At 32.7% G+C, this 23,572-nt stretch overlaps 3 protein-coding genes across 3 annotated transcripts in view; 2 read left to right on the plus strand and 1 right to left on the minus strand.

Annotated features, from left to right (window-relative positions):
* Positions 1 to 4,780, minus strand: part of LOC119637045 (serine/threonine-protein kinase N) — a 128,201-nt gene extending 123,421 nt beyond the window's left edge. Inside the window, exon 1 of the mRNA XM_038032841.1 lies at positions 4,395 to 4,780. The gene's annotated coding sequence lies outside the window, so the exon portion shown is untranslated. The remainder of the gene's footprint in view (positions 1 to 4,394) is intronic.
* A 1,692-nt stretch (positions 4,781 to 6,472) lies between these two features.
* Positions 6,473 to 11,036, plus strand: LOC119636979 (PX domain-containing protein kinase-like protein). The gene is made up of 9 exons (XM_038032744.1): positions 6,473 to 6,682; positions 7,146 to 7,431; positions 7,499 to 7,576; positions 7,651 to 8,011; positions 8,092 to 8,270; positions 8,336 to 8,575; positions 8,643 to 8,953; positions 9,017 to 9,236; positions 10,161 to 11,036. Exons 1-9 carry the CDS (start codon positions 6,578 to 6,580, stop codon positions 10,433 to 10,435), a joined length of 2,055 nt encoding a protein of 684 aa, XP_037888672.1. The 5' UTR covers positions 6,473 to 6,577; the 3' UTR covers positions 10,436 to 11,036.
* A 2,425-nt stretch (positions 11,037 to 13,461) lies between these two features.
* LOC119636873 (tctex1 domain-containing protein 1) lies at positions 13,462 to 22,602 on the plus strand. The gene is made up of 4 exons (XM_038032546.1): positions 13,462 to 14,133; positions 15,906 to 16,126; positions 18,425 to 19,530; positions 22,092 to 22,602. The coding sequence occupies exons 3-4, from the start codon at positions 19,340 to 19,342 to the stop codon at positions 22,255 to 22,257; spliced, it is 357 nt and encodes a 118-aa protein (XP_037888474.1). The 5' UTR covers positions 13,462 to 14,133; positions 15,906 to 16,126; positions 18,425 to 19,339; the 3' UTR covers positions 22,258 to 22,602.
* Positions 22,603 to 23,572: the final 970 nt, after the last annotated feature.

Below are 23,572 nucleotides of genomic sequence, written 5' to 3' on the forward strand. Positions count from 1 at the left end.
CCGTTAAAGATCAATGATGAGATAATGTAAATATGCTCTAACAACACCAACAACAAAAATCTACGCATACACACACAGGCACGAACACACATGTGCTCACTCACGACTCACTCATTCATGCTCAGCTGACGCAGTTTTAATTTACGTATTGGAATAACGAACAGAAGAAGAAGAATTTTTTTAAAACTCATTGCACATTAACGTCCCATACATTCCACGTGTAGTGCAATAAATTCGTCATTTGATTCGCAACATTTAGGAGAACGAATTCCTAAAATGACTTTAAATTCAGAGACAGACAAACTAAGTAAATGTATAAAAAAATGTCAAACTAATTTCTCGTCTATGACTATAATTTCAGGCCAAGCGTTGTCAGGATTGCATTACATTGCCCATATCGCTAGCCTTCTAGCTATAGATTTCTTATGAACACCGCGACCTTCTTACGGTATTCGGCGTTACGAAATTTTCCCCAAAAACTTGGTATTTAATTCTGGGAATTAATCAAGCAGTCGGGCAGAACATGATGGGATGCTTTGTTTGCCCCCTCACAACATTTGCATGAATCCCACATTATTCAGGTGATACATGTTGAAATTATGACCCATGTAAAAGCCGATCACGTGCTATGCGGGAAGATATAATAAATCCTTTAGCTTGTCGTTGCCTGGCGCTCTGTTTATTTTTGCATCCATTACGATACCAATCTGCTTGATCTTGTGATCAACTAGAACTTACAATTTTATATTGGAACTGATTCATGTTCCAAATAAGTAAATTTTGATTTATTGTATTATTTTTTTTTTGCACTTTGCAAACCTGGACGAGTAGTGCTGTCAAATTTTCGTACACTAACTAGATTTTTTGTTATACGTTCCGTTGCTTTGCAAACGCTCTTTGGCACTTTTCTATTTAGTTAAATAATGGACTTGAATATAATATTAAACCTATATTCTTTACTGATCTTTTTCTTCATATCTTCGATGTGTTCTTGGACGATAATTCGTCGTCAAGGCGAACGTTGCTTTGAAAGTTGTTCTTTGAATTCCGTTTTTCGGGCTGGACGCACTCTTTTTGTAAATCAACGGATTATTAATTTCCAAAGAGTCATGTTCTTATGAAGGACGAAAATTCAATCATTTTATTGATATAAATTTATGCGCAATTTACTAAAGTAATTAAAAACTTTTTCAAATAATTTTTTTTTTAAAAAGAAAAACTGCGACGTAACGGTATTTCTACAGGTCAGAATCTAAGGTTTCCAAAACTCTTCAATAATTATTATTAACATTAAAGCACATGAAATCTTTGTAAAAATCATTCCAATCTGCACAACGGATCATGGCCGTAGTCTTTTTAATTGGAGCAGAATTGTCGAATGCGTCATTTTCATCCTTCTTAATTGTCAATCTTCAAAAAAACGGTTTTAAAACGTAAAATGTTCCAAAATTTTGTTTTGACTTTTATTTACAGAAGAAGTCCTTCAAATACCTATAATCATTATTTCCACACCTGGTCTAGTTTTCATGGGGGTGTGACGATATATATGCATTCCTATAAAACGGAATCATTTCGATTGTGCCTTTCTGTTGAGTCTCCACTACCGCAAAAGTGAAGCATATAGCAGACATTGCTCAAATCACTTAAACCGTTTACCAGCTGACTATCCCAGGACCACATAGGGCTACAAGTCAGTTTTTGAAAAGTTTATTTGCCCTTACTCTTTGCCCGAAAAGGGCTCTAAAAAAAAAAGGAAATCACTTATCATCCACAAAAAAGAAATGGTTTCTAAAACTTCATTGAGAGAGTAGATGTCGCTCTCACAAGCTCAACGCTGCTCTTTCTCACTTATCTATCTTGGTCTTTCTCTCCTTGATATGCATTTCTAATTGTTATCGATACCAAGCTTAGAATGCAGGATTTTCCCCTTATTTACATACGATTCATTCATTACTTCGCCACATAGAAATTTCCATAGAAATTCCACATTATTATATAAGATATAAATAAAATATTTTTATTTGAACGCGTTGATGATGAGTGTACAAGTTTCTACCCAAGATGATTATAAATTTTTCTTTTTTTCTTTTCTTTTTTTGCTTTCCTGTATTTTTGTTGATATTTGTTTTTGCTTTTATTTTGCGAAAAAATTTTCTCAATTTAAGAGCTAATGGGGTAAAATTTAATAATAATTATGAATTATAAACGAGATTTAATGTGTGCGTATGCCTGCGATTGTATGTGGGTGGGAGACGAAAAATATGAGGAAAATTTGAATATTTTCTAACAGAAACAATTGACAATGAATATAATGATGAATAATAAACGTGGGAAACAAAAAAGATTTTTTTTCTTTCAAAAAAATAGAATTTTAAAAGGATTTTAAAAGGTATTAAGAAGTCAACGGATTACGAAAATAAGGGGTCTCAAGGCAATTCAATGACCATATTCAATCTTGGTTATAAATCATTCAGATATGACGTCAAGAAGCCACTTTATAGAACTTGCATTCCAATAACTCATTTTTTGCCTTGATTGCGTGAAACGCTATGTGCAAATTTGCCGAAACATGTCTTATACGGTTCTCAGGGCGTTGTTGAAATCTACAGCTATTATGTTATGTGGAAAATTTTTATTAAAAAAAATTTGAATAATTTGCTGAACATGCGCCACTGCCCGCCCAAGAAGGCAAAATGGAGCGATTTTGCAAGAAAAAACTTCCAAATCTCCTTGATTACCAAAGGCATTTATACAACAATCCCAAAGTTCTTTCGTTAGTTGTGAACATAAGAGTTTGTGGGTCGGGAATCTTTCATGGTGCTAATATATATTTGTGGAAATTGTTAAGAGCAATGTTTGTTTGTGTGTGTGCGTGTGTATGTGTGTCTAGAGAAAAGACTAAAACGTTCCTTTTCGAATGCTTTTTGCTGCATACCTGCGAAACTAACTTTCAGTTTCAGTTTATGAATTCTATTCGCTAAACGGACGGACGATTCCGAGTCACAAGCTTATCACACCCCATAACATCGTCGAAAGTTATTTCTGAGTAGTGGCTACTATATCTAAGAGGAAATAGCCGGCCATCTTTGCCTGATGGCTATCAAAACAATGAAGTATGATCTTTCTTTTTAATTGGAATTGTGTCTGCAGAATCAAAACTTTCCTGTACTTGATTTTCAATAATTTGTTTTTTAACATTACCTAAAAGAAAGACGCTTTCTTGGATGGAGACCATGTACGTTGCACCTTATTATTAGTAAAATATAATAATATGCATGTAATCCAAGGATTTCTTTGTCATTCCGAATACATATAGCGCGAACATTTAATTCAAAGGCGTCATACAACTTCTATTTGGTCTTTTATGTTTCCTCTTTAAATTCCAAGACTTCGTGGCTGATTTAAAATTCAAATTGAAGACGGTACGCTTGTCCTCACTAACAATGATTTAAATTTTTCTTAAGTCTCAGCTTAATCTAAATTTCAAATGAAATTGATATTCTTGTGCATTGAGGAATAAAATTATTTTTCATTCTTATACAAATTTTTACAAAATTGTGTAATTTTCCCCACAAACCGGGACGTAGAAAGCCTTTAAGAAACAATTTTCTAAAATTCTTTTTGAAGAAATATTAATTTTAAACGTTTTTTCTGTAAGTGTGTTCGTTGTAACCTATTACAGCATTTCGCGATGATTAGCAATTTTAATTAAGAGTAATTTGATAACAAGCTTTAGGCGGGGTTGACTATAATAACAAGGTTACCAATTAAGAAATATTAAATGCGAAAGCAAAAAAAAAAAATTATAAAATTGTTGACAATTTTGTTTACGACGAAACCCAAAATGATTATCTTTCAACGTGAATCGTATTAAAATGGAACGAATCTTGCCTTTCAGTATAACCCACATTGATCTTAAAGAACAGCAAAGCAATAAGCTTTCTGTTTTTCTCATAATCTATAATTAATGGAAACAATTTAATTTCAATAAAAAAAGTTTTATAATTTCTCTTTTCTTACAAAGTTTAATAACAATTTGTCTATAATTTAAACCTCCATCTAAATATCACTTGTTTTCTAGTTGTACGTGACATCGTGTCTACGTGTTTGCATAAAATTTAAAGTAATGCTACTGTTTTTAAGTCTGCTTTCATGTTATGCTTTGTGGTTTATATCTTTCTCTCTCTCCTTGTTTCTCTTCCTATCAACAACACTATTCACACATCTTCCAATTGCTATATTTTTTTTTTGTCAGTTCTTTTCAAAAATTTTTATTTTATTTACTGCTTTTAGCTTGCAATTCATGTTTTATGCGCAGAGAACGAAAATGCTAAATACTTAAACAGCAGGCAGCCAGCCAAACACAAGCATAAATACAAACACTAACAACATACCAGCAAAGTCAATGCAAGAACAGAACAGAGCGCATAAAATGACGAATTATTTCTCTGATTTCTTGAACAGCTATTGGAATAAGATTCACTTTATTAACTTTAATAATTCCACTTTACACTTTTTTTTCATATTCATTATTGATGAAATATTGGTGTATTTCTTTTGTATTCCGGGCAAAAAAATAGGAAGTTAATCTACTTTTTTCGCTTAGTTCCTCGTTTCGTGCGAAGTCTTTACGGTCTTTTTTTTTTTTATAAGTAAATTTATGAAACACGCAAATATTTTATTTAAAATATTTTTATTGTTGATTTTTAGTTATTCGTTTAGTCAAGCTTTAAACTCAACAAGTTCTAAATAATACAAATAAAGGAGTTAATAAAAATTCTACTAGAGAACTGTAGAAATTTGAGAAAAAATTGTAAAACACATCAGCAAACAGTTGGCGTTGCCAGTTGTCGAAAATAACGAAGATCGTATATCATAATAAAATGCAACAAAGGATTATTTATAGTACGCAATAAATGAACGAAAGAAGAAGAAGAAATTTTAAAGAGAAATACACCAGCGGAAAATGAATAATAGCATACGCAAGACCGAAAAGAATGAAATTTTTTTTAAAAAATGGGAGATCTTAGAGCATTTACTGAATTTATTTTCAAAGCAAACAATATAGACATTTTACAATAACCTTGCAGGCGAGTGAAAACAAGAAAAATTTCACATAAAGACCTTAGCTTCTACAAACCGCTGTTAACCAGACTTGCATGAATTATGATCAAAATATCATCTACAAATGACTACTAACCACACCATTACCATCTGCAAAGCGCTACTAATATTATACACATAACGTACAATAAAATTCAAAATACGACTAGGCCTAGAGGAAACATAAGTTGTAGTACCAACGACCACGTCCAGTTCATAAAGGATTTTTGACATCAAACAGTACTTTCTTAGGTTGTCTAATTTTATTGTCAACTTAATTAGTTTAAAAACCTTCACGAAAATGCTTATGCTTGTTATTTATTCAAATTTACTCAATTCTTTGTATATCATCTTTAACCAATGGCGTTGACCGATTAAATAGCAACTCGCAAGTTTTCTATACCATCTTCTACCCACTTGCATCAAATGTATATAGATGTCAAATTATTTCCGAAATGATTGTTGCTGTCCTTCATTATTATAGGTAACGATCCGGTAAGCAACGTTCAAGATCATCGGTTGACCCACAAGAAATTTTAAATCGACAAGTTAAAAATAAGTTTCAAATTGACCATTTATTTTTGATTATTAATAACATTTTTAACCGGCATATTTGGCAGTTATATGTTTTTTAATTTTCAAGTCGTTCAAGAAATTACTAGTTTGTATCGTGCTAGCTCATTAAGCTTTTTGTGTTTCCTTCGCCTTTCAGAAATGCGCACCCATTTGTTCCGTGTTAAGTAAACCGCTATTAATTTTATGAAATCTGTGGGCTTATAACAATAATAGCTATAAACCAAAACACTAAAAAAAATTTCGGTGTTTTCGGAGGTTGCAATAGTTTTTTCTACGTTGTGGGTTTGGCTATGAATAGATCGCGCCCTTTTTTTTAAACTCGTATTTTCCATCCGCCAAGGAATATTTCTGCCAAAGTTTAGTCTTCAATCTTAATTTCTAAGACTATGCCGAATTTACCGATCAAATGGACGGGTTCTTGTTGAAATAGGCATATAAAGTCTTCTTTACGAGGAAAGAACAAAAGTGGGTGGATGTTAAATTATTTGCTGCATTAAATCATTAAAAGCCAATATGTAAAATTAAATAATGTTAAGTCCTTTTGCTGATTTTTTAAAATCAAAAACCTGTAAAGTTGATGAGTTGATGAGTAGGATTGAAATAAAAATATTTAAAAGAAGAGTAGTCTAGATAGAATGACGCGACTACGCAAATTGCGAGATATAAACGTAATGAAATGGAACGACAAGTCGCATGTTGTTAACTTTATCTATTTTATTAGCTATACTATCTAGTGGTGAATTCTTTATTTAATTATAGGCAGAGAAGGTCTTAATAAACAAAACTAAATTTTTATGTGGACAATTGAAAAGAAGAGAGTTATTAAGCATACTAAGTGAAAATTATTTTTATTATTTTTTTATTTAAGTGAATATTAAAATGTTTGCATTTACAATCCATGGCCATATTTGAGAGGCGCTACCATCAATGCAATGAAAATATAGACGACACGATACTGATAAGCTGTATCATAGAAACCGCCCAAGAAGTTAATGGACATACGGTAAGGAGCAATATCTTATCCAAAATAACAAGTGTTTATCAAATAATTGGCAATAGGACACAATGTGAAAGGTGAAGGTAAAATGAAAGAGATCGAGCAAACGTACTTGTTACTTATGCAAGCATCACTTTAACTAAACAAATACGTTGCGTATGAAAAACCTGAATAATAGTATAGTTGGCTATTAAACTTTCGCAAAAAAAAATTGTAGAAATTTTTTACTCTTGATGTCTTACGAATATGAACGTGTCTTTCTATTATTTATTAGTTGGTGTGGAAGAAGAGAAAAATCAATAATATATATACACGATACTTGTTCAAGATATATGAATATGTGTATACAATAGTAATCTGAAAAGACACTTGTTCGCTAAGGGTTACAGATTTTTGTTTTATTTAAATACGATTTTTTTGCAACTTCTGCAAAAATTTGCAACTTAATTTCGTTTGATTTTATAAATAGGAATATTTGCTGCGTTTACAACGTGGTCCTTCAAAAGAGAATTGCTGGCGTTTATTAAAGCGTTACAATGATTTCGTCACGTTGCATAAAAATTTTATTAAATCGGGTATACCGTTATCATTGCCGGGAAAACGTCTTTTTGGTAATATGCGTCCAGACTTTATAGCTGAAAGAAGGCAAGCTCTGCAACAGTACATAAACGACATACTAATGAATCCAATATTGGCATCATCGCTTCCAGCGAAACGTTTTGTCGATCCGGACACTTATTCACAATCATTCCATGGTATGTACCCATCGAAATAAAAAATCATTTATTAGAAATAATAGCAGTTTTTTTGCAATTCAAATAGATCAAGCGGTTCAAAATGCTTTACTGTGTTTGCGGCATGAAAATTTATGGAATTTAGGTACCTCCCTTGGGGCAATAGGTTGGCTTAATTTTGGCATGTTTAACAATGTTTAACAATGTTTAACTTTGCTTAATTTTGACATGTTTAACAAGGTTGGCGTTTGCGTAAGCATTACTTTAAAGTAACACCCAAGCCACCAGATTCGAAGGCTAGTAATAAGTTGGTTAAAAGTAGCTCACAAACACATTCACAAAGCAAACATTTTCTGGCCTCGAATGCCAGTAATAATGGCAGTGGTAGCGGTAGCGGCACAATGTTCTCAACTTCCATTGATTTGAATAAATTAGAAGGCTGTGAATTAGTGTTAGAATGGTCGGAGTACGGTCCTGATAAATATATTGAGGAGAAGGAACTAACAGGTATATTTAAAAGTGTCACAAGTTTACAGCATCCTCACATTGAATCCGTGGTATACGCAGCACACAATGAGAGTGGATGCCTCACCATAAGAAAGTAAGTAACGGCATATTAGTGTATAAAAAATTTTTTTAATAAAAACATGGATTCTTTTTTTTTTGCCTTTAATTTGCAAGATTTCATAAACAAGGCTCCCTAAAGGATATTTTGTGCATGGCCACTCCCAAAAATACTTTTCTAAGTAAATACGGTAATCCCAAGGGGCGCACGGCCTTATCAATGAAACAAGTGGCAAACTACGGCAAACAAATCCTAGAAGCTTTAATATTCCTACACTCTAAGGGTTTTCCTTACGGTAAATAATAAATTCAAATTGCATTTAGCAGCTTCTAAAGATATTTTTGTGCCTTCTTAACATAGGCCATTTACACTCCGGTAACGTCGTCATTATCGATGATTGCGTTAAATTGTTGGACATTGAAAACTATATATTAGGAGTACCAGCTTTTTATCGTCCATTTTTTGTACAACATAGTAAAATACATACGCCCGAGGCCATAGATGTTTATTGTTTCGGCCATGTTCTATTTGAAATGGCTCAAGGTTATCCATTGCAGGAATCAGTAGTTAGACAAATTTCTGAATGCCCAGAAAGTTTAAGTGAGTCTTTATTTTATTGTCATAAAACTAAGGAAAAGCAATTGTGTCTTGTTTATGTGTCTCTCAGAAAATCTTCTTGAAAGCATTTTATCACGCGACGCTTGTAGAACAAATTTACCAACATTAGAACAATTGTTGAATCACACATTTTTCGAACAGCATGCCGCCGGTCATAGTCAGTTAACAAATGTTGATGACACATTGAAACCTCATTTTAAATTAACATTAAATGCCAAAGAAATGATTAAACAAGCAGTACAAAAAGCTGAAAATCGCTTAAGGGATGAACAGAAATCGGTAAAAAATCAAAAACGCATTGTACGCGTCCAAGAGCTAATGAGTTCAGAAGAGGAGAAACGTAAAACTAAACAAAAGGCGGTAAGCGTAGAGCACTGAAGAGAAAACCTAAAAATTTGAAATTTTTACAATATTTTCTTTTAGAAACTTGAGCACAAACAATCAAAACTTAAGCAACAAGCATCATTACAAGCCAACAATGGTCGCATTTCCTTAATAGCAACGGCCAGCGGATCTGTTCCAGAATACGCGGATGTTGCTAGCGGCGCAACTGCTAGTTCCAGTTCGACCATTATATTCCAACGTTGTGATACTACGGGTGCAACTTTAACATCGCCGGATCATAGAGAACCAATTTTTAAATGTAAGTTTCTATTATTATAAGAGCGATTTGGAAACAATACTGCAAGTCAATTAAGGCAGACTTTCGAATACTTTTCCTTTCGATTTTTCTACACCTTTATTTTCATATCCACTTCTAAACAATTTGAATTTAATAAATTCCATAATTAATTTTCAAGAAACAAGCTTGAAAACGGCCTTTAGTTCGCTCAAATTGCTCGAAAGGTTATATTATCAGTCTACTCCATATGTCAGAAATCCAAAGTTACTATTAGTTGCGAAACATCTTGAATTCTTCAGAAAAATGCAAGAAAAAATTAAAAGCAATTATTTTAATTTTTTTTTTTAATTCACATCTTTTATTGTTAATTTATAATTTTGTATTCTTTTTTAATTTTTTCATAAAAACTCTACACAAATTTTAACATCTCTCCCTTCTAAAAAAAATTCATTCTTTCCAGCAAGAAATTAGGAAAACTGTTCTTAACTTCGAAATTTTTTCCAGAAGTGAAGAAAGAAAAATTGTTAATATTATGTATTTAATGACATTTTTCTCTATAAAAATAAAAAAGAAAAGTACCAAAATTATTGAAAATTTTACTTAAAAAAATTTTTCTTGTTTAATTGAAAAAACAGTTTTTTTTTTATTTTCATGTATTTGAAAAATTGCGCCTTTTATCAAAAAAATTTTTTTTGTTTAATTGGAAAAATAGTTTTTTTTTTATTTTCACGATTTGAAAAATTGTGCCTTTTATCGAAAAACAATTTTTACATCCTTTTTCTTTCCTATTTTTATTGATTTAAAGATAAATTTTTCTTGATTTATTTTTTCCCCAAAAACTAAGGAGAAAAAAAAAAAATTTTATATTTTCCAATTTAATATTTCGTTTCCCCAAAATATACACTTTTTTAAATGCATTTACTTATTTGATATTATATTTTTTAGCACCACCACCAACACCCTCTGCTTATCAGCGATCGAAACAAGCTTCCAACCATAATCAATTCGCTCAGCAGCACAGCCCGGGGCAATCCACCTCTTTAGCTAATGTTGAAAGGCAATCTTCTACACCAAATATAACAACCAGTGACGATCATCATGGCGGTAATGACAATGATGTAAATGAAGATAATGGCCTAGAAAAGAATCGTTCAGCTTTACTCGAATCTATCTGCAAATTTAATCGTGGATCTTTGCGTAAAGTACGTTCCAATGACTAAGAAAAATGTAAAAGTTAAAGCTTTATAATTTATAAATATAAAAAAAAAAAAAAAAACAAAGAAAAAAAAATAGAAAACTAACAACAACAATTAACGCCGGAAATTACATACAATTCTATTTAACGAAACATTGGACCAAATTACTTAAAGCAAAACTAAAAAGAAAAAACAAAAATAAACATTCTACGACGTTCTTAGCGCTTTTAATACCAGAACGACTAAAAAAAAAATATTTACAAATATAAAAAAAGGAATAAAAACAAAAAAATTTGAAGAAAAAATTGATCACTTAAGCAAAAAACCAAATATTTACAAATTTACTCATACACAAACATGATATGTATTTATTAGTGCAATTAATAATTAATCATTTATTTATTAATATATGGCATGTGTAATAACAATTAGATTTTCGGCGAAAATGTTTTGTGCGTACATGTGCGTGTGTGTGTGTATATACATGTGTGTGGATTTATGCAATAAGTATTAGAAAAAATCAATCCCAATCTCTTCTTATAATCACAAGATAATTTTAAGCTGCACTAAACTACATAATATCTATGCACATATACATACACACTCACACACACACACACACACAAAAGAAATGAAAAAAAATAATCGGAATTGCGCACCAAAAAGCACACTAATCAAAAAAAAAAAAAAAATGTCTCATAATAACACAAGTTGTCTATTTTTCTTTTGAAAAAAAAAAGTAACATACGACCCACCATTAGCATCAAATATTTCTTTACTACACTTTTAGTTTTTTTTTTTTTTTTTTCTTTTATATGTCTTTAAACAATTGTAATAAATTTATATAAATTATAATATAACTTATAAGTCAATGTTGTGTAAAACTGTGTGTTGTGTGCATTCTTTATATGTATTTGTATTTTCGTCTTCTCTGCACCTCATATAACAAGAAAAACGGCATATAATAAAATTAAAAAATAAATCTGCCGCAAAAAGTTTTGTGTCCATCTTAATAAATATATGAATAATGGATTTTTTAGCGAAATTAAAAAAAAAAAAACACAAATTTTTAATAAATATTTTTATTTTTCTATTTTGCTTTAATTGAATTTTTTTATTTTATTTTTTTATTAGTACTTAAAAAAAAATGCCAATTAAATTTTATTTGTTTTACCGACCACCGAATATTGAGTGTAATCTAGACTTGCCATAAAAATAGGCCTTAGGGATCTAACGCATAACATAGATATGTCATCAGAATACGATTCTGAGATGATTTATCAGAAACTAAGCTAAGATTTGCCATAAACGACCTTGCGCATAACGTACATTTTTAATCAGAACGTGATTCCGACACGATTTATAAGAAACTAAAGGAAACTTTCCATAAAAGTAGACCTTACAGATCTAATGAATGGCATAAACTTTTGACCAGTGTATGATTGATCAGGGAGTAAGCTAGACTTGTCATAAAACTAGGGCTTAGGCATCTAACGAATGGCATACGCTTTTGCATCAGTGTGTCTGATTCTTAAACGATTTATTATTGTCTGCACATATGTCCGTCGCCAAGATTGTAAGAATTGAGATATAAATATAACTCCGCATAAATTTTCAATTAAATGCCCCATCGCTCAGGAGCTATCTACAAATACACCACACAAAGGGACTATTGTAGTCTATTATTATGACAATATGTACCAATCTAGACTTCGAAACTAATGTTAAACCTATGTTTCAGTTCAAAAATAATTCAGATTAGCTAACCGACACGTTTTCATTAATTCGAATAACTTATAATTTTTATGTAAATTCAGTTAAAATTGAAAAATCAATTGCTTGTAACTTTGTTCGTGGGTCCTGGTGTCAGTGTTCCGGTCGCTCTTGCTCTTTATATCTTTCAAAGAGCTTTTGCTATAGCAAATTGAATTTGTAGGGAATTTTATATTATCAGTTAGCGCGATTGGAGTACATTTGATATTTAAATCTCTAGAGGAACTTTCAAGCGACCTTTCATTGCGACCTTACCGAAATTAGGTAAAAGAGTGAGTTATATAATATTTTAAAAGAAAATGTCTCGCATCATTTTCAGTTCGCGATCAATTGCAAGACAGAGTTCCCGCTTTGCTGCTACGACCCTCTGCAGCCCACTTACGGTTCTGCTAGGATATTATTAATCTTCGACTGACTCTTTTTGGCAATATTGCTCATTATATATATTATATATATCTTATATATTCGTAAGTATATGCACTTACGCACTTACGCTTCTGCCAGCGATTGTCCAAATCTGCAAATTCTTTATGCATATTAGAACTAGACTGACTCTAGAGGCAGTGTTTACTTATTACTTACATACATAGTTACGCTTATTTTCATCTCTTATGTAACAGTGCAAATAACTTGGATATTTCCATAGGACTCGACTGGATATGAAATAGGTTTTACTTTTGTCGTTGCAAGGTCTAATTACATGCGTTTTTGCTTTTACTTATTTGTTTATTTGTCTTAACTTATTAAATTTTTTAAAGATTTTTTTTAGATTTTTCGATACTTTGTATCGAACTTTTATATATTAATAAGTATTAACCAAAAGAAATATGAGAAAATCACTAAAGATTAAGTCTGTGTTAAATGCTCTCTATACGCCTCTATCTACCAATATATACAATCACACAAAGGCATATATAAATCTAATATGTGTATATATACATATGCATATACAAATATATATATATATAGATATATATATAGTAGAATATAAATATTATGTGTAAACATAGATCATAAAGGAAATGCTAAACTCAAATAAAAGAATCAGCAACAAAACTAACCACTAGTTATAATTTTCACAATATTTTTAATTTTTATACCCTACACCACTTGTAGTACAAGGATATATTTAAGACATAAGATAGACGCATTCTATTATGTCAATCGATACGGATTTAACTCAGAAATTCTAATATAATCTTATCGGTCCGTCTGTCTGTCTTGTTTTCTTGTGTTCAACCTATAGGACATAATTTTTTTTAAAGGTGTTTTGATGAAATTTCGTACGCTGACATGTCTCAGCCCAAGGACGAACGCTGCTGCTTCGGAAAATGCTTCGGATCGGATCACTGTTTCGGCCACCTCCCATATAATAGCTTATTTTGAAAAGCCAACATATAAATAACTGTCAAGCGCTGCAGAGTATTTAATTGTGGGCCGTGCCTCACCATAATGTTTTCGCTTGTTAAATATTCGAGAAATTGGGAAGAATCGGTTAGACAAACATCAGCCGTAACGTAAAATACGTAACATCTCCACAAGCCCATTAAACATTGTTTTTCTATGGTTCAGCATGCAATTATCAGATCGTTTTGCAAATACTTCAGTTAGTTTTAACTCTTTGCGGTTTGATTATCACTCACTTTGAGTATCGTAGCAACTAAAGACGCGTCTGCATTCTAAGGTAATTGAAATATATTACAAGCATATTAATAAATTACTTACTTACGTTCTCATTTTTTAGTTTAGATTAAAAAGGAATGATGTGCCGCCGCCCACCGCCTCTTTTGTGTCGTCACAATTCACTGCATGTCAAAGTAAGTTGTGCTTATCTTTAGTTATGATTATCTATAATAAATTCATTTATTTTTATTTCATTTGAGTTCAAAAAGAAATTGAATACACCTGCCCTATCGCTTCAGGGGAAAGCAATAAAAATAGGTCAAACGGTAAGTTTGTGGTCATCTTTATATACAAATTAAGTAATTACATTAATGTACCTTTGCGGATATCAAGATGTTAATAAAGCTGCATAGCAGCGAACGTGGATATGTATTTTTTATGTATTATGTATGTATATTATGTATAAACGGGGCTTGTATTTATTTATTTATTTTTTTTTTTATTGTAAATATTATTATATTTTTAAGTTAACTTTATAATGGTGTAGGCCTACAGAGGAGTCAGCCATTCAAAACAATTGGTAACGCGTCTACCACGGTACCTCAAGGGTGGTGTGGAAAACCGTGAGCTGATTCTTTATGAACCTACATGGTTTTGATGTTTAGCTCTGCTCAATTTTGAAGTGTTTATAAGTGTTTACGACTGTTTAAGACTGGTTATGAAGGTTTATATAGGATTTGATGTTTCGCCGAAACCAGAGCGTGTTTTACAGGATTGGACAGATCGTTCTATTGGAAAGGCACAGAATGGTTACAGAAGCGTTCGAATGAATGCATCCCGCTTGAAAAAGATGATGTTAATCAATAAAATCGAATTTTGCTTAAAGCTTGCTGTTTTATTAGTGACGCTATGAACTTATTAACTGATGTTTTATGTGAGAATACAAGGCATAAATTGAATCAATTGGACTTGCATACAACAATTACAAAAAAATGTACTTTTTGAACGTCAAAATTACAGAATGAGACAGACATGAGAGAACTTGTCCTTCTACTGCGCTCGAGTAGAAAAGTCCGAAAGAATTTTGCTGCAACTGCGAAGCTGACACCACTTTGGAAACCTGAAGGCCACCAGACAACCACGGTAGCATGGTTGCCCGAGTTAAAACACATCAGACAAAAACGGATTGTATTTGCACTGATTAACCGGTGCTGACTATGGCGACGAGAAGCGTTCCATAGACGAGTCGGGTTGTCCGTGATAGCAACGTTATTTAGAGACAGATTTCCTACCCGACAGAAATTTTGTTTTTCTTATTAAATTGAAAAGCTTCCTTCGACGCCAATAAGTCCGCATGAGCCTTCATTTGGCGTAAATAACTTGTACTATTAGGCTACATGACGTTCATTTACGTTCAACACAACGCAATGACTCAGCTTTGCACGGCCGGTTGCACGGTGGGATGAATAGAATGTTAGCGTACGATGTATCCTTTCAACCCAAAGAGTCAGTCAATAAGTAGCGGCGCCAGTAGAGTGTGTTAGTTTTTGAGAAAGTCCGCCTTATCTTAGAAGACGCGGTACATATACGAGCAAATGCAGAAATGAGGGACGGAGTAAGGCTTCATATTGTTTTGGATTATCTCCATTTGTTATCGGTCTTAAGTTTAAGATGAATATGTAAAGACATTAACTTTTACTAAGGATTAAAGTCGAGTACTCAGTCATGTATCTTTGCGTACTTTTAAGAGTAGAGTATTGAATAGTTGGATTATTACTAAGTAAAGTGCGTACTCACATATTTAATGTTTACTATTATTTTACTCCCCGCATACATACAACGTAACTACAACTGAATCATTTTAATCGTTTTTCTCTAACTTACGTAAACGGGTCTGCACGCAAGCTAATTTGTTGCATGGGGTTTTTGTATCATTCAAGAAATTTCAAGATTAATCCACTAATACATTTCTTATTTTTGTATTCTTCTAATCTTCCTAATTATAATCGCATACGACGATCTGCGCAATGCTACTGTGCTGCGATGATGCTAAATGCTGTGATAACTCTTCTCCATCGAAAATAACAATCTCTATAAGAATTCTAATATGAGATGGCGTCCAAAAAATTGATCTACATAGTCCAAATATGGTGCAGTTAATATTTTTATGAAGCAATTTTAAGCATAATATATTAAAAACTAATTCATTTTTCCACATAAAGGCTTATATTTTGCAGGAACGGCTACATGGGAAATGGGATTCAAAACCATCTGAAAGGACTTTCTTCTCAAGATCTTCAATATGAAAGGGTAAAGTAGGTAAAGTACATTTTTTAAGAACAATCCCATTTTTATACTCTGCACCGCTTGGTGTACTGGATATATTAAGTTAGTGCGGACATGTGCAAAATCCGGAAGAGCTTAAGATAGACCCATCTTGTATTATACCGATCGATTCAGAATCACTTTCACCTGTTTGTCTATCTGATGTCTCTCCATGTATATTTGTTCGATGAAATTTGGTACAGCGGCGTATTTTAATCCAAAGACGAACACTATTGAAAATGTTTTCGATCGGTACACTATTTCGATCACTCGCCACATAACGTCCTATATTGAAAAGTCGTTACATCGAAAAAAATTTCAATTTTTAAAATTTCCGAACAACTGTACTAGGCAAAGCGGTATGGGGTATGTAACGGTCGGCGCCGACCGGCTATAATGTTCTCATTTGATTTCAACTTCTTTTGTCGTGCCACCGCATATCATAATTTTACATCTCGGACAGAAAATCAAAAATTTTTTGAAAATATTGCACGACACAGGAAATTACTTTTGGCGATTTCGATTTTTATGTGGTGGTGTACACCTTGCGCGCGGATCATTTTGTCGAAACATATGCATCGGGCGGAAGGAAGCTTCTTAGACCCGGTAAAACATCTACATATTCTTACTCAGCATCAAATTGTAAGTCTACTTAAGCAAATCCGTCTATCTATCAGTCGGGGCGTAAAAATGAAGGTATCTGGTTCAAATTTGGCAAAAAAATTGAAAGACTTTGCCTGCCAGGTAGACGCCCTTCAAATAAGGAGCAATTCAATAGAACATATTTTTTGCGATACAAGCAGCTTAATATCCAGCATCTCTCTTAGGAACAGAAAAAATATTTTTTTTACGGGACACCATTCAGGGTTCCTTATACGTTTATAAAGAAGAAGGTGAGGAGAAACAAATAGGAGACGGCAGCTGTCAAGAATAGAGAGATTCATTAGTAAAACAAAAATTAGATTATTTTAATTAAGCGGTTTTTCAGAATAAGCCATAAAGAACGTGATAGCAATAAATTAAATGAGCTCCGACAACGACTTTTTTCTTTTTTCCATCTCAGCCGTCCATGGTCTTTCATTTGGTTTTGAAAAGTGCAATTGCAAAAGGAAGTTTCGAATAAAACATTGATTGATACACATTTGCACACTTTTATCCGACCTTACAACGTGAACTGAAGAAGCCTATTCTTCAAACTGTTCGTTCACCTTTCATCTGTTCTTTCATTTCTTGCACATCAACCATTTATTTTGAAAATGGGTAAAGTGAAGGGTAATTATAGACGAAACTTAATATGATTGCGTTATCGGTAAAGAATTTATAGTCAAAAAAAAAATTCAGATCCCTTGATATTTGGAAGTATTAGCGATTAACGGTATTATATACCCAACTCGTATTTTGCATGATAGATACGTTGCTTAGAAATCTGTGCAAAAGATTCGAGTAAAAAAATACATACGACATATGATAAATTTGGGGATGTGACAATTACATGCCCTACACAGTTTCGCTTTTAACTTTGTGTGGGCATGGCCCATTTTTTCCATTTTGGGACATAAAGAGTAGAGTGTTTCGCACAGTAATTGTGGAAAAATTTAGCTTTCTTACCTTTATACCTTACCTCTTACCTCTCTGAGTAACGAGCAAAAACCGCCAAATCGTTGTTGAGAAAATCAGAGTTGCGTTTAGTTTATGCGGGCTGCGGGCTTAAGCTCTAGCCAATTGGCCCATTTTCAACGACAGACTGCGTTCAAAACCTTAAAATGTTTCTATCTGAGGCCGATATCTTGATTTTCGCGACCAGAAAAAGTGCCAACAACACACACCACACATACGGACTGACACGGCTATATCAACTCAGAATTTCACGCTGATCAAAGTATATACCTCGTAGGGTCTCTGAACCTTCATTATGGGTGTTACAGGGAAAAATAAAATGAGTGTAGCCCCACCTTACAGTGGTGGGTATAAAAAAAGCTGATATAATTCTGGAGGGCAACCAGTTTTGCAGGTCAATGGCACTGCTGAACTGCTGAAAAGTTCTCTGAAACCGCTTTTAGTGACGTTTATTGCAAATTTACTTTAGCAGGAAAAGTCCAAAATCCCGAACGCAATATAAGACGACAACTGCTGTTCTACTTGTTTTAATTGATATTTTATTTTTATTTATTTTCCCTTTTTTTTTTTAATTTTAAGTTTGATTTTTAGCACTTCATTTCTACTCAAATATTTCTAATTAGATTTTTCAAAAAACGATTTTTTTTTTTTCCTTTCAAATTCCTTCACTTCAAGACGTTGAAACGGTTGTATATTAAACTATCGTAAGGTGAATAAAAATTTTGCTGCAATAAGATAAACGTTTACGCGGAAGTTTTCGCAAAATGGATATGGAGGTATGTGCACGTGTATTGGCAAAAGTCACGATATCTGGAATGACTCTTTTTTTTTTATATACCAACACCACCACCATCACCACCATCAACAATAACAACATCAACAACATTGTGTTATTATGAAATTTACATCAACCACCGAAAAGTGGCCTAAATTAGTAAAATTTTAATAATGAGTTTTATTTGAATGTATGTTTGTCGCAAATTCCTGCCAATTATTGATTCAACAAATAGTTGCAAAATCTTTTTGTTTTTTTTAATTCAAAAGAAATTTTATAACCTAAAGTGCCAGTGAGGAGAACAGAATGGCGGCAGCAAATTGGACCGGTTTATTTAAATTGTGTTTAAAGCAACGTGAAGGCGACCAAAACTCTAATGGAGTACAGTTTGGATTTGTGTTCTAGATCAAAATTTTTTTAACACATGATTGATTAATTGATTGATTGACTATTTTATGGCTCATAAATTGATTTTGAATATTGTACGTTTCCTTGCGTGCCGATAAAGCATATATTGCCTGCCTATCGAAAACACATCCATTCCGCAATCAATCAATTATTGTAATATAAGACAGCACATGTAAAATTTAATTCACTAAGTCATGCATGATTTTTGATACCAACCACCATAGAAATACGTTGCAATATATAATATTTTTAATGCATTATTTTCTTCCATATATTTTAGCACAAGGTAATAAGAGCTTCCAATTTTCAAAAATTTACGGTCGCGGCTTCACCAAAGGCAAGTAATTTTATATTCAAATAGATTTCGGCTATCATATTAATATCTGTTTTTTTTTCTTTAGCCCGTTATGAAATATTTGCCCACGTATCGTTTGGAACCGAAAGTCCCCTTGAATAAAGAAGTATGTGAGAAAATTATAAAAACCGTAATGGATAAAACGTTTCAGGATTTCGTGTACGCCCCAAAACCTGCGTTAAGTTTATGCGCTGAAGTCAGTGAAGAAATCAAAAATCGTGTTAAGAATTTAAATTTTGATCGGTAAGTGAAGAAAAAAACAATTAAAGCGAAATAGAACATACTATACACCAGAAATTCATCAATCTCAGCGAAGCTATAAAATTTTAAGAAGCATTTTACATATATTTAGACATATTAGACCTACTCGAGCAAGTTCTTCTTCTTCAACTTCATCAATGGATTTGTATAATAGATAGTTAGACACAACATATTTCGGGTCATATATTTGTTGTACATATATTTTGCTATTATTTTGAAAGGGTAACCATCAATTTTATGCTTGACCTAGGGCCGCTAATGAGAAACGCCTTTGTGGCGCCTTTTCGTTTTCGATCTTAATTACGCTGAATGTGAAAGTTCGCGGAAAGGACTTGAAAATCGATTCCATATTTGCTTACTAATCAACCATAGTCAACATACTCTCATAGATGCTTCAGCGACTTTTGTTATCGCATATTACTATCCCAATGGTTAATTTTCTACAATTCGAAAACATTCGAGCATTGTTAGACAAAATGGGTTGCATTAAGGTCACGTAATATAAATAAAAAGAAAAGACAGAAAATATCTCCATCTGCTCTCTATTGCTACTATTCGTTAACGATCCGAGTCTTAAAATACTTATTAACAAAATGTTCTTCGCGTGTATTCGAACAAATAAAAATGGTTTAGGGAGACAATCTTGGAATGGAATCCTTTCAGCTTTATCAAGCAAACATAAAAAATCGAGACAATTTACATATCTCAAATAAATGTATCAGCCATCATTCAGATCGACTTATGATAACTTATTAAGTGAAAGCAAGTAAAAAGAGTGTAGAGTATACACCGCTTCACTTGATGCGGTTATTTATATAACAGCTTTTCCGACTAAGAAGTTATATAGGAAGTGGTTGAAAAAATGATTTGATCTTGTACGGTGTACCTTAAAAATTGCGTCCTTTAGGTTCAACATAAGACAGACAGAAGGGCAGAAAGGTGTAAATCGATTCATAATCGATCGGTACAACAAAAGACGGGTGTACTGCAAGCCCTCCCAGGCCACATTCGCGTAATTACGATGTGGTGGGGTTAAATGATGTAGAGTACACTTCTGCACTTTTGACAGCAAATAGCGAAAATGTTGTCTAAACATTTCCTATCTAGCAACTTCTAACAATAACTACAAAGAAAGATACGAACGGTTTAATTAACGAAAAATACGCTGCGTATATGATGCGGACCGTTTCCAACACGTATTTCAAAGGATGACAATGATTTCTGGTGATGAGGGCAAATGTCTGTAAGACAAGATTCCAAGCCAAGATTCAAATCTCTGTGCGGTAAAGTTTAGTGAGTATTTATGCGGTAGAGGTATAACACTTACTAATTGGGCACAAAGTTCACACTTAATTACTTGTGTTCTTCTTCTTTCCAACCCTAACTGCGTTACGCGAATTGGGTGCATCCGCTGAGTGACTGGTTATTTAAATTTCTAATCCGTCCGTCGCACCTGAAAAATTTCAAACACAAATCGACAGACATCGAACACACAAACGCATTCCAAAATAGATCCCTTCCTTGTTTGGCTTAGGTGGACTAAGAAATTCGACACTTAACGCTTGATTTTTCTTAAATAGAAAATGATTTACATGACTTACGTGTATTATACGAGTTTCAAGCTGTTTTAGGTTATGAATGCCACTAGTCGTGGAAAAGTTGAGTCAAAAAAAAAAAAAAAAACTATATTTAACACTAATTAGAACGGTGACTCTAATTTAAACGGAAAGACCTTGAAATACCCACATTCGCTTCTTTCCTAGGCGCCCTAATTTTCAAGTTGCAGATGACATATTCCTTTTTTGTTGAACTTGCCAGGAATTAGAAATTTGACATGGACATTCCTTGACCAATTAAAAAATGGATTTGATCCTGCAGTGTGGAAGAAACTGAAACAACCGGCCTGCATCTTTTTCATTTCTTTGTGAAAAGCCCTGTGATCGAAATAAATAAATTAGAATTAAAATGTTATCGCTAATTGTAGGCGTATTAGTTAACCAATTGGGATCATTTTTGGATCAAACATGCAAGGGATTTGAAGAAAATTTACGTAGAAGATTTGACGAAATTGAAAGAGTTCGTTCTTTTTCGAGGTTGTTTTAGTTTCTCATTTATGGTAGGCGTGTATGTAGACAGTTCGTAAACGCGACAGATCGCGGCTCCTGGTCGATAAAGGAATGTTTATGCGAAATATCAACTTCCTCCCTTCATTCTTATGGCTTGCTATGGCAAGTTAACAAAAGCAGAGGGTCAAAATGACTCAAGTGGCCTTTCGGTGCAAATATAGCTCTAGTGTTAAATAAATTGTTCCTGCACTGACAACATGCCATATCACGTTTACTTACATGTAGGCTTTATAAAGTTCTTTTTCACCGCACAGAGATCCGTAGATTTCATTTCGCGATCCAAGTTCAAGATGAAGTAAATTTCGTAATTTAAAGTACATCTTTATATGTATGGTATAGTATAATTATAAATTTCAGACTTACTTACTTACCTCCAAGTTTCATATATATCTTTCTTTCTGCACTCTTTTCTTTCAGATATCGTTATATTGTTCTTGTGAGCATCGGCGAAAAGCTGTATCAAGGTTATTATTCATTGGTGAATTTTTTATGGGACCCCGAAAAGGACGGTTACCTATCGTATGTTTATGATACACCGAAATTTTTTGCTGTCGCTACACTTTATTATCTATATTATGATTGAGTCCACCAAATATGAATATATAGATTTTATAGCTTAATACCTAATACACAGGCTTATGCGCAATAAAACCACCGATTTATAGAATATTAATTATCATTAAATTGCTGGATAAACCAAATAATTGAAAAATATTTGAAAATAAATGAAAAAATATATCTATCTGTACACACTATGTGAAAACAACACTGATTAAAGCTTTTGATTTTTCATTTAATTTGATTCAATGTTTATTGAAAGATTATTATTGATTATATTGATTATTTTAATTAATTGAGAGTAAGTTTGTTCTTTAAAGGAATATTTTCATTAAAAGTTTTGTATATAGAGTCTAAATAGATAAAGAAATTATGTATACTTTTTTTTTTTTTTATCATTCGTTTTTACTTTATTGTAACAACAGTAATAACAGCAACAGTAGCGGTGGAGACAATCCGTTAAGAAAACAGTGTAGCTTTTGTAAAATTCCTTTTGAATTTCAATTAATATTTTTAACAAATGCTACATTACGTTCTCTTAGGAATATATTTGCATTCATTCTGAGCTTGGTTAGAGAGAGAATAACGCCATTGACAACGTCAAACACAAAAAACACACTAAAAAGCCAGGGAAGGGAAGCTTGAACTTTTTTGTTTACTTCTTTTTTTTTTTGCTTTTTTTTCTTTTTCTTTTTGAACACGGATCACAAGAGTTATAATGATAATGAAGCTAATTTGATTTTGCAAACAAAACACGATTTTTGCTTATGCAAACTTTTTCTTATTATTGGCACTTAATGCATTCGGGGCCATTTCGGGAATTTTTTGAAAGAAAATGAAGGCAGTTCTGAAAGTTCCTTTCATTTCTTTTGAAAGTCTTGATTTTAATGGATAATCTGCCCAGTCTTTCTCTTTATTTCAAGCCACTAACCATTTTTGTTGCACTTTCTCTATTCGAGTATGATACCCTTTTAAGAACAAATGTAAGTAGTAAGCACTTTGGGGGCTCATTAAACTCACTAAATGAAGAACTCACTTTCGCCTGTTTTTGTAAGCGATATATTTAGAAATGCGTTTTACTTATGTTTCTTGATTGAAAAAATCTTTCAGGCTTTGCATTCAACGTCCAAAAGCCAGAATATTTCACTAATCTTTTCCTCTTCAAAGCACAGGAATTGTCTGTTCAAAGTTTCTGCAACAATATCTTTCGAGCGTTCTTTCAAACATTATTATATATCCATCACCACCAAGTGATAGTTAAACACAACTCTCCTCTCTTCATTTTTTTAGAGGAATTATTATGGATTATAAACAGAGATTGCATAAAGCTCTAGTGATCG

The sequence above is a fragment of the Glossina fuscipes genome, unplaced genomic scaffold (genome assembly GCF_014805625.2).
Source record: "Glossina fuscipes isolate IAEA_lab_2018 unplaced genomic scaffold, Yale_Gfus_2 42, whole genome shotgun sequence".
NCBI classification, from domain to species: domain Eukaryota; kingdom Metazoa; phylum Arthropoda; class Insecta; order Diptera; family Glossinidae; genus Glossina; species Glossina fuscipes.